Source organism: Gorilla gorilla, chromosome 1 (assembly GCF_029281585.2).
Source record: "Gorilla gorilla gorilla isolate KB3781 chromosome 1, NHGRI_mGorGor1-v2.1_pri, whole genome shotgun sequence".
In the NCBI taxonomy this organism is placed as follows: Eukaryota; Metazoa; Chordata; class Mammalia; order Primates; family Hominidae; genus Gorilla; species Gorilla gorilla.
Window position 1 is genome coordinate 131,792,519 of NC_073224.2, and position 12,102 is coordinate 131,804,620.

The 12,102-nt window shown below is 43.8% G+C and overlaps 1 protein-coding gene across 1 annotated transcript in view; it reads left to right on the plus strand.

Annotated features, from left to right (window-relative positions):
* The first annotated feature begins 1,031 nt into the window (after nucleotides 1-1,031).
* Nucleotides 1,032-12,102, plus strand: part of LOC101140953 (mitochondrial adenyl nucleotide antiporter SLC25A24) — a 66,703-nt gene continuing 55,632 nt past the window's right edge. The window contains exon 1 of the mRNA XM_019039334.4: nucleotides 1,032-3,800. Within this exon, the coding sequence (XP_018894879.2) occupies nucleotides 3,618-3,800 (183 nt within the window). The 5' untranslated portion in view covers nucleotides 1,032-3,617. The remainder of the gene's footprint in view (nucleotides 3,801-12,102) is intronic.

Below are 12,102 nucleotides of genomic sequence, written 5' to 3' on the forward strand. Positions count from 1 at the left end.
GATGAGTTCATGTCCTTTGTAGGGACATGGATGAAGCTGGAAGCCATCATTCTCAGCAAACTAACACAGGAACAGAAAACCAAACACCGCATGTTCTCAGTCATAAGTGGGAGTTGAACAATGAGAACACATGGACACAGGGAGGAGAATATCACATGCTGGGGCCTGTTGGGGGTGGGGAGGGGAGGGAGTGGGGAGGGGAGGGATAGCATTAGGAGACATACCTAATGTAGGTGACGGGTTGATGGGTGCAGCAAACCACCATGGCACATTTATACCTATGTAACAAACCTGCACATTCTGCACATGTATCCCAGAACTTAAAGTACAATGAAAAAAAAATTATCCTTCTAGTAATGGTTATGGCTTTACACTGAACCAATCAAATTCTCTTACAGAGCCTATGCTGTGATTACTCAAATTTGAGGGAGCAATGACCAGGATCTTTTTTTCCTTTCTGAATATTCTTGAAGGATTTTGAAATAGAATTGTTCCTTGTGGAGAGGCAGATTCTTTGGTCTTATTAGCACTACACAACAAGTAAGTGATTCAGTGGATAGAAAGAAGAAATGTGTTTATCAACTGAAACTAGCCAAATCCAGAATGATTATTAAAAGATTCCAAAGTAGGTGCTGAAAGAGGTCTTCAAGGACTGAAACTGGTCAAGTCTGAAGGTTATTCCAGTGGAAAATGGTAGTACATTAGAAGGCCAGAAGTTGGGGACAATAGAAGTAGCTAAATTGGGCTGAACCCTAGACTTCTGTTCTGACCAAGGAAATGAATTAAGGAAGTGTGAATTCTGGGTTTCTACTACTGCCCTCTAGGGATCACTGGTCTTTGGGAATTGCCAGTAGAATTAAGCAGGGGTGCCTTCTTTCGCCCAGATGTTTAAATGTCCATGTAAAGGTTTCTTCTCTTATGCAGGAAGTTGCTAGCGTTAATTACACCTTTTATCTTCATAGTGTTATCTCGATTCCTTGCAGACATAGTGTCGTAAAATACAGTAAAAACGCAATACTAGAAAATTGAAATTAAAAAGACAAGCTCGGAGTTTTATTATTAGATATAACAAAATTACTTTATCAAATTGCTATAAAGTTTCTAAATCCTTCCTCTCAATGTCTGACTCATTGCAGACAGGTAACAGGTTGCACTTCGAGTGGTTTGCTTCATACTAGCTGTGCTTCTCAAACTTTATGAAATGCTCATCCAGGGTTCTTGTATAAGTGCAATTCTTACTTAGTGGGCTTGGGCAGGCCTGAGATTATTTCTGACAAGCTCCCAAGTGACACTGCTGCTGCTGGTCTGTGGCCCACACTTCATAAACGCTTTGATTTTCACAGTAACACTGATGTGACACCAATGCTGCTGGTGTGTGGCCCATACTTCATAACTATTCATAAACTGTTTTGATGTTCACACTGATCTTTTGAGAATTTTTATTCCATGTTTAAGTCAGATTTATTGATACCCCAGAGTAAATTAACCCATGTTAGTGTGCAGCTCTGCTGGCACACACATGCAGTTGTGTAACCACTACCACCATAAGCAAGATGTAAAATAGCTCCATCACCCCCACAAGCCTTCTGATGCTCTTTTGTCATCAATTCCCTTCCCGCGAGTCGCAACCCCTGGTAACTACTGATTTGTTTTCTGTCCCTACAGTTTTGCCTTTTCCAGAATGTCATTGTTGACAGGTATCAGTAATTCATTCCTTTTTATTGCTAATTACTATCTCACTGTATGAATGCAACACAGGTTGTTTACCAGTTCACCCGTTAAAGAACGTTTTGTTTCTGCGCTTGACAGTTATGAATAGAACTGCTATAAACCCTCAAGTAAAAGTTTCGGTGTGAAGATAATTTTCTCAGCAAAAACGCTGACAGGTAATTTTTCTAAGTATTACTTTTTTAAAAAAGTAAAATAGCCTGTAGCCCCAGCTACTCAGGAGGCTGAGGCAGGAGAATCGCTTGAACCCAGGAGGCGGAGGTTGCAGTGAGTCGAGATTGCGCCACTGCATTCCAGCCTGGGCGACAGAGCTAGACTGTCTCAAAGAAAAAAAAAAAATAAATAAATAAAAAGTAAAATGAAAGCATGTAAGTGTAAGATGACTAGTTCAAGCAACCTCTCTTCAAGTACAGAGTATTCAGAGTAGAGATTAAAAGAGGTTTTCAAGGACAGAGAAAATTTGAAGTTTGAAGGCAGTTCCAAAGGAAGGCAATGATTCTTAATAAGACTGGAAGTTGGAAGTAATATAAAAAGATAAATCAGTTTCAAGATGATTTTACTAAGCAGGCAGCCCTTAATTTACAAATTCTAGATTCATATATATCTTAAGCATACAAAATGATATGAGGGGAGGTAAGTTCAGGGTCTGAGTTCCTGGCTGTTGTTGGAACAACTGATTTCTGTGTAGTGATTCAGAAGATGTGAGACACCCTAATTTACAAGTACAGAGGTATCTTCTTTTCTGCAAACAGCAGTACAACAATAGTTCCTCTTAAGCAGCTGTGAATGAACAGAATTATTACAATTAATGATATCTCATTTGATTGGCGCCTTAGAGAATTAAGACCTTTCACTCATAATATACAACCTTGTTGTGAAGGCAGATATTTATACTCTCATTTTACTGATGAGAGACTACCCGGAGACGCTATGTCACATCTGAAGGATTAGGTACTTTCTCTGTTAAGTCCAATGTTCCTTCCGTTATTCCATGCTAGGCAGTAATAAGTTCTGTCTTGCCTGAGTAATAAGCTCCAAACCTCGGAACTGCACCCATCTTGAGAAGGAGGAGGGCGCTGTGGTTTTTTCTGATAAGTGCAGCTGGCAGACACTCTATACGCTTAATCACGGGCAAATCCTAGCTAAGCTGCCTACCAAACTAGTCCTTCTTTTCCCCGTTGCCCACGCAGATGGCTGTTGATCTTTTCTGCAACAAATCCAGGAGTTTCTCCTTTTTGTTTTATAATTGCTCCAATAGATGCTTTCGGATTTAACTCTCTGCTTTTTAAAGCAGAATCGCCATCCCAGGTGTGCAACCACGAAAAAGTTAGACATCCGTGAGAGACAATGCCCTCCATGGCCCAGTTTCCAGGCAGAGAGAAGCAGCTCTGGGCTGACCGCCAAGGCTCCGGCCCAAGGGGGTCTTTAAGTGGAGTAACCAGTCTTCAAGACCCCGCTCCCAAGCCACCGACGCGCTGACGCTGCAGCCCTGGACCTGCTGGGGGCCTCTTCCTCGGACCTGCGCTGCTGACAGCGGGACTGGCAACTGGGCGGAGGTCGACCCCGGGTCCGCACAGCCCCTCCCGAGACCCAGCTCGCAGCTCCCTCACTTCCTGCTCTGCGGAGGCGGGCCCGGCCAGTGCCGCCGAGGCCAGCGCGGCGAGCTCCTCCCCAGCAGCGGCGGGACGGCCACACCCTGCGCGTCGCGCGGGCTCGGGTGGGGTCTCCGCTCCTGCGCCCTGCGCGCCGCAGCCGCACCCCCGACGGCGCCCCAAACGCTGTTGCGCCGCGCGCCCCGCCCAGCCCGGCCTCGCGCTGGTCCCGGTCTCGCCCCGCAGCCCTCGATCTCCCGTGACTTCCTCGGCCAGGCCGCCCGCGCCTCTGGGACCATGTTGCGCTGGCTGCGGGGCTTCGTGCTGCCCACCGCGGCCTGCCAGGACGCGGAGCCGCCGACGCGCTATGAGACCCTCTTCCAGGCACTGGACCGCAATGGGGACGGAGTGGTGGACATCGGCGAGCTGCAGGAGGGGCTCAGGAACCTGGGCATCCCTCTGGGCCAGGACGCCGAGGAGGTGGGTCGCCGCCGGGGCGCCGCCTGAGCGTAGGGAGGGCTGCGGGAGCTGGGGACACTGCGAGGACCGAGGAGGGCGGCCGCTTGAGGCGTTGCCAGGAGAGGAAGGAGGAACTGTGGCGCCCAGCGCTCCGGTGGCTTCAGAAACTCGGGCGTGGGGCCGCGACCGGCGACCCCGGTAACAGAAGTGGGTCATAATACGAAAGTCTACTGGTATTTGTCCAGATAAAATGAGTGTTGTGGACACTCTGGCCCACGGGCACTGTTAAATTTTTAAGACAGTTTTGTCCTGAATCCATCCCAGGTTCTTTGTTTTTTGTTTTAATACCTTGCAGACATGTAATCCGTTTTAGCTGTCAGACTTCAGTGGGTCCCAAGTTTTGTAAAAAGGCGCACACATTCGATCTCTTTCGAAGCTGCTTTGTTACAGCAGCTATGTGTGTTGTCTACTGTTTCAAAACTGAAAACCAATCGCGTGTTTCCCCCACTTCCTGTTGAGAAGGAATGGCGGCATTCCATTGTTTAAGACATTCCTAGGTTAATGCCCTAGGTACATAAATTGATCTGAAGGGTTGACCTGACCTGCGACTGAGCAATTTCATTTTCTCTGAGTCATCTTAACTGTGCCCCTGAACTTCTGCCCCTTTAGTAGGGTGGAGATATGTGGAACTTCTCCAACCCTGTTGAAGCGTTCCCTGACACTGGCATTCTCTTATCCAAAGAGGGAAAGTGATTAGGTTACTATGAGGGCCAACAACTGTTACATAGTTATATTTAACTTCTCTTTTAATGTCTTTGGTAGTTATAGGCCTCTTCAGTTTACTGTTTCTTCTAGAGTCAGATTTAGTAAGTTACAATTTTTTTTTGAAACTGCCCGTTCTGTCCAAGGTTCGTCATACTCACCGATGATTTTATAACACTTCTGACTGAATCTGTAGGTAGGTTCTCTATTTCATTCCTGATATCTATCCTTTTCTCCCCTTCAGTCTTGCCAAAGTTTTGTGTATTTTATTCATACTTTGAGGGAACCAACTTTTGGTACTTTGTGCTGATTGTCCCAGAAATGGCCCAGTTGGAGTTCCCCACCATGTCCAATCATTGGCTGGAAGCAGCCCAGGAAAGGGATGGCCTTGCTGCAGTGCATCAGCAGATGCCAGGGTTAGAGGCTAGAGAGTGGAAGTCAACTGTGTTCCTCACAGTAGGTGCCTTTGAAGGGAGATCTCAGTGGTACAACTCCATGGTCCCTACAATATACAAAAGCTCTTTGGAGTGCTCAATGATTTTTAAGATTGTAAAGGGATCCTGAGATCAAAAAGCTTGAGAATTGCTGCTGTATCACCATTTTTACATAACTGCATCATATTCTGTTATATGTTTGTGTCATAGTATATGTTACCAATTCTTTTTAAATCACCTTTTACTTTATTGATAGTTTAAAAACGATTGTAAGTGAAATTGCAATGGATGTCCTTTGTATTCATTTTCTCATTCTGGTCCAGTTACTTTCATAGGATAAATTTTGAGGAGTGGACATTGCTGAGTCTGAAGGTAACACACATTTTAAACTGGGATACGTATTGCCTTTCGGAAACCTTGGACCCATTTTCACTCTTTTGACTGACAGTGCTTGCTTCTCCACATCCTCGCTCATTCAGGGTATCAGTCTTTGTAAAGTCTCCTATTCTGCAGGTGAAATTCCTTTTCATTTCCTGTCTTAGTCCATTTAGTGTTGCTATAGTGGAATATCTGAGACTGGGTAATTTATAAAGAAAAGACATTTATTTAGCTCACAGTTCTGCAGGCTGGGAAGTTTAAGAAGCGTGGTGCTGGCATCTGCTGGACTCCTGGGGAGGGCTTTCCTGCTGTGTCACAACAGGGTGGAAAGTCAAAGTTGAAGTGGACATGTGTGAAGAAGCAAAATCCGAGGGGTGTCCTGGCTTTATAGCAACCCAGCCTCGAGGGAACTGATCCATTACTGAGGGAACTAATTCAGTCTCATGAGAGAGAGAACTCACTCACTACTGCAAGAATGACACCAAGCCATTCATGAGGGATCTGCCTCCGTAACCCTGACACCTCCTGCTAGGTCCCTCCTCCCAACACGGCCACATCAGGGATCAGACTTCAACATGAGTTTTTGTGGGGACAAACAAAACGTAGCACTTGCTTTGCCTTTTGGTTCTATTCACATCCTCCACAGGATTGCATTATGCCTACCCATTTGGTGAGGGCAGTCTTCTTTAATTGGTTTACTGATTCAAATGCTGCCCTCCTCCAGAGACATCCTCACAGACACACCCAGAAATCATGTTTTACCAGCTATCTGGGCATCCCTTAGTCCAGACGAGTTGATACATAAAATTAACCATCACACATGGGATAGAATTAGGATTACACAGTCAACCTTTATGGGAGAAAATTTCAGAGGCATGTCAGGGGTTTGTGTAATGTCAAGGAGTGAGGACACTGGCTACTTGAGCATAGAAATGAGAACTGTGGGGTGACTCTTCGGTGGAAAGTTTCAAGGTAGTAGTTTGTATCTAAGCCAAATACTCAACTTGAAGCAAAATCTCTATAAATTTTCATCTGATTTGATCTCATCTCTGTGTTTCCAAGCATTTGTAATGAATTGAGCATTTAGAAGAGAACAAATTTCTGTTTAAGTTTCTTTAGATTTTAGATGGAAAGAATGTAGAAATAAGAGTAGAATGTAGAAATAGGCATAAGGAATATAATAGCTAACCATTACTAAGTGTTCCAGAATTATCCAGGGAAGAGAAAAGAATTCAAGGCAAGTCCTGAGACAAAATTAAGAACCAATTGGAAGTGAAAGCGCTACATTTTTTTTTTCTGGTATGACCTTTCTTTTCTATATGTTCCAAATCTCCTCACTATGAAATTAGTGAAAAATTAAAGTTAAAAATTAGAGAAAATTCACATTAAGTTCTCCTAGGACTCAGTAGTATAAGGGTATAGACTGAGAGTAGAATGTAGTGTGAGAACAAGAAGATACAGTATTTAACCATTACTAATTCTCTTATACATGTCTAGTAATCCTATTTCCTTTTAAAAGTCTTCAGTTATTTTCTCTTTATGCACCTCCTTCTCCCTCTTGTCTTCCTTCTTCTACCCCCATCTTCTTTCTTCCTGTGGAGCCTTCATGAATGGGATTAGTGCTTGTATAAAAGTGACCTGGAAGACCTTCCTTGCACCTTCCACCGTGTGAGGACACAGTGAGAAAACAGTGGTCCATGGAACCAGAAAGTGGGTCCTCACTAGACACTAAATCTCCTAGCACTTCGATCTAGGACTTCCAGTGTCTGGAACTGCAAGAAATCAATGCTTATTGTTTAAGTAAGCCAATAGTATTTTTGTCATAGCAGCCCAGTTGGACTAGGACAATTACCAAGAGCAAGAAGGGAAGCAGCAAGCTACAAGAGAGTTCCGTCCTTGGTGTAAATTGACCGTGTAACCCTTGTCAAGTTTGAGCCTTACTGGAGCTTTACTTTCTTATTCTTAAAATGCAGATATCTTGCCTGCATCCTGGACAGAGCTTTTAACAAGGTCATATGTTGCAGAATATGAAAGTTCATGTTAAAAAACCCTTTAAAATGTGGTATCCCATTTACTAGCTGGTGAGCTTCTTGAGGAACCTCTGTGTCCATGGGTATGAAGTGTATGCTGAATGATCACCCAATGTTAGAGGAGTGGGTGGACTGGTAACCTGACTTAAGGGCCATTCTAACTTACATTCTATGATTTTTTAAATTCTCTGTCTTTAAGTTTTTACATTTACAATCACAGAAAAAATAGAGTCACATAGAAGAATAGTAGCTTAGCAAATGTTTATTGCATTGAATGGAATCAGGATTTCACTCCATTAAGTAATTCCTCTGTTAACAAGGAGGGTTCATTTCATTTTTATTTCGTTAATATTGCTTTTTTTTTTTTTTTTCTGGAGACAGAATCTTGCTCTATCACCAAGGCTGGAGTGCAGTGGTGTGATCTCGGCTCACTGCAGCCTCTGCTTCCTGGATTCAAGTGATTCTTGTGCCTCAGCCTCCCAAGCAGCTGAGATTACAGGCACATGCCACCACACCTGGTTAACTTTTGTATTTTCTAGTAGAGATGGGATTTTGCCATGTTGGTCAGGCTGGTCTTGAATTCCTGGCCTCTAGTGATCTGCCTGCCTCTGCCTCTGAAAGTGCTAAGATTACAGGCATGAGCCACCATGGCCAGCCCATTTCCTTAATATTTTAATTGTCAGACATGTTATGGTTTCTGGCACAATATTAAGAAGACATGATATAGAAATCACAGGGTGAATTTTAGGGCATCACAGCAGAAAGATTATGGTATAAGAAAAACAATGGAATTCCAACTACATTTCTGTCAAATGTTCTAAAATATATAAAATCTGTATCTTTTGTGTTCTCTCCTGATTTATATTCTGAATTTGATGTTATCCTCTGCAGAAATAAAGTGTCTGAAAGAATGAAAAAAATGGAAGAATTCTTTAGTAAGGTATAAAATACCCTTTCCATCTTTGTAGCATTCTAAGCCTTTTGTCACCTTTCCAAACTCCCAACATGCCATATTCCCTGACTAGGCCACAGCCATGTACATTGATCCCTTTATTTTCTTCTCTCTGCCTGAGATTTCTCTCATTTCCCCTTCTCTGCCTGGTATATGATTGCCCATTGTTTAAGGCCCCAACTCACCTTTATAATTTTCCTAGCCCGCTTTCTTTATCGGTATTCCAGAAAAAACATTTAGAAAGAAGCTTCCACAAGACAACATTCTGTAATACACTGCTTAACTTCTTTTGACCCTGCTGAGTTCAAAAATCTTATCTTTTTAAGGATCGAATGGAGTCCACCAAGGTATCTATATTTGACAGGATTTATGAAAACAAAAGGATTTGTTGAGAAAGTTTGAAGCCTGACTCTGAAACGTGGATCATAGTGTTTACTACACATTAACTGTTTTAGTGGATATAATGGTTATTATTATAGGCTGTGGAATCAGAACAGGGTTCAAATGTTTTCACTGCTTGCTAGACTGTGGCCTTGGGCATGTTATTTAATGCCTGGAGGCCTCAAATGTTAACTAGGAATGGTGAGACCTACCCATTAACTTAGCATAAATAGTAAATTCGTTCATTTAATGTTTTCAAACAGTGCCAGACATTGTTTAATGAACTGGGGATATAGTGGTGAACAACACTGACAGCGTTCTTCATTGTATTCTCAAAACCCTCCCTATAGTAAGTAGGTCTGTCTGTGTGTGTAGGTGCATGGGGAATAAAAAATAATAAGCAAATAGTGAACAGGGTAATTTCAAAAAGCAGAAAGAGCTATTCAGCAAAACTACCTGCCTTTTATTAGATGAAACTCTCAACTCTATGGTTTGTTCTCTCCTGTCAATTCTGTTAAATGCTGTCAGCCTGTTTTCCTTATCACCCTGGCCATGACTTCTGTCTTTTCTGCTTGGTCCTGTAGACTCTAACCCAAGGCTCATTCTCTGCCTGGCTATCTGCCTTCTGTGGCTCTTTGCCACTACCTACATTCTCTGTGTTGCACAGGGAAGGACCATTCCCCGTGGACCATAAATTCTCTTTTTGAAAGAATTCATTCTTGATTGGGCCACAGCACATCTTGTGAAACAGCATTAGACATTTGCCACTGCTCAACAGCTCTGGGGGAAAATGTTTATTGAAAAGCGTACGGTAGTTTTTTTGACTAACCATGGTGCAACCTCCTCCCAGAGGGAAACCTATGAGTATTTCAAGGACATGTGATGGTCTGTTTTTGTACCCAGTATCTGACATGATGGGTAGTGTAGAGCAAGAGCTTACAGATAATGGCTAAATTAAATTTTCTTTTTGAATTTTAATATTCAACTTTTTAGGGTACCCAATCTCCATATTTAGGAAAATAAATTACATAAAAAGTGGAGAGTTTTTATTGTGAAACGGCACCTCCATATTCCCAGTGGTGCAGGATGAGGGAGCACAGGTGTTGGTCTGGGGAAGCCAGGGCCCTCTGTGGTTCCGGAGGGTGAGGATTAAGAGGAAGCCTTAGATAGTATTTATGAGTATCTCCTGACTTCTCTCTGGGACCCAAGATCACTGAACTTTTGCCTATTTTGAGATCATCTTTCCAATCCAGCCACTAACAGCTGAAGGATAGGCTTGCCCTGGAGCCATTGTAGTGGTTGGATGAAGATAAAAGATAAAAAACTGTGAGGGGAGGTGTCACAGAAGAAAGGGCCCATGTGGGCAGATTTTCATTCAATTCCTAGTCTTTATTACAGCAATTCTCCAGTGCTGCAACCTTAGAAAAGGATTCCTACAACACAATGTAGGTACCCATCAGCAGCAGATTGGATAAAGAAAATGTGGTACATACCCACCATGGAATACTATGCAGCCATAAAAAAGGAGCAAAATCATGTCCTTTGCAGCAACATGAATGCAGCTGGAAGCCAATAACTTAAACGAATTATTGTAGAAACAGAAAAACAAATACTGTGTTCTCATTTACAGGGGGAGCTGAACCTTGGGTAAATGGGGCATAAAGATGGGAACAATAGACACTAGGGACTCCAAAAGGGGGGAGGGAGGGAGGAGGGCAAGGGCTGGAAAACTTCCTACTGGGTACTTTGTTCACAACCTGGGTGATGGCACGATTAGGAGCTCAAACCCCAGTATCACACAGTATACCCTTGTAACAAGCTGATGGTGTAACCCCTGAATCTACAATAAAATTATTTTATTTAAAAAATCATTATAAAGATTTTTAAAAAGAGGGATTCCTAGACAGGTGCAGCCAAACAATTTTTTTTAAATGTTGGCAGGCCGCCACCGCCAGTCACTTATGCTGCAATAGCCCATGTCCCAACATTCCCAACCTACTTCTCTCCAAAAGAGAAGCTATACTTTCAGATGGCCCTGTGCTGGGTTCTCCCTGGAAGTTTCTGGGGAAAGGGGCGTGAGTTGCCCTGACTGGACTCTTCCTGGAGTGGGAGCCGGGGTTTCTGATCAGACGTGAGTGAGGCAGGAACTCCGCGGTCTCCCAGCGCAGCCCAGAGTGCGGTCCCACGCAGGTCCCGGGTCCTGCGCGCTCGCGCCTTTGCGCTGAAGCCGTTAGGATGAGCCCTCTCCTTCCAGAGCTTTAACCCATGAAGGTGCTTTGTGTTTGGCGCCCCTGAGGAGGATGCTGTCTTAGGCCTCTTCCCTCTGGACGTGTGTGGTGGGCAGAGATCCCGTTGGTCCGTCGCACTTCCACCCCCCTGGGGCTCACTCAGGCCGCGGAGCTGCGAGGGAGACATCCTCGATGGACTCCCTCTACGGAGATCTCTTTTGGTACCTGGACTATAACAAGGATGGGACCTTGGACATTTTTGAGCTTCAGGAAGGCCTGGAGGATATAGGGGCCATTCAATCTCTAGAGGAAGCGAGGGTGGGTCTCACTGGGGCTGTAATCAGAGAGACGTTGGGGCTGGGAGCCCTGGAGAGGCATTGGGCAGAGAGGGCAAAATTCACATGTTGTCAAGCTTGACCTGGGCCCACTGCAGTGTTCAGGTGGTTGACCAGCGTTACCGTTTATTAAGAATAACAACACAGGTAACACATTTCTCAAGTATTTTTCTCCGTTTTCTCCCTGGCTGTAGTAAAATCTCCAACTTCAGATTGCTCTAAAGATGTTGGCTACATACAGCCTTGTCTTAGGAGTCACCTTGTTCAATGTGCTCACCTGTCATTAGTCACCCAGAGGGGCGTCTAGGCCAAAGATGCGCCCTCCCCAGTTCAGAGAACTGGGATAATCACTCTACGTGTATTTGGGAGTGGGGTGGTGATTGGAAATTTTCCGATGTTATGTTTTGGTTTCTGTTCCTGGAAGGGGGCAGTGGAAGTGGCTTTTACTCTTGGGTTTCACTAGTGCTGAGGTTTCCTCATAATATGCCTTAATTAATAGACCCTAGTTATCAGTACCGAGCTTAGGCTAACCCTTCTCTTCCCCAGGAGGCTAACCTACAGGCTCCTTCTCAGCATGTTGTGCTTCGTACATACTCCTATTGCAGTATTTCCAAGTCATTTTTCATTTGGAATTTATTATTGTATATAATAATTACTTTATAAGTATGTTTGCTCTTTGGATGTTTGACCCGGTAGACTGGGAGATCATGAGCATGTGGACTATTGAATTTATTTTGGATAATTGGTACTTCGTGCCCAAAAAACTGTCAGTTGAGTTCTGTCATGTTGAAATTTAGTAAAACTCTTTCTATTAGCCATGTGA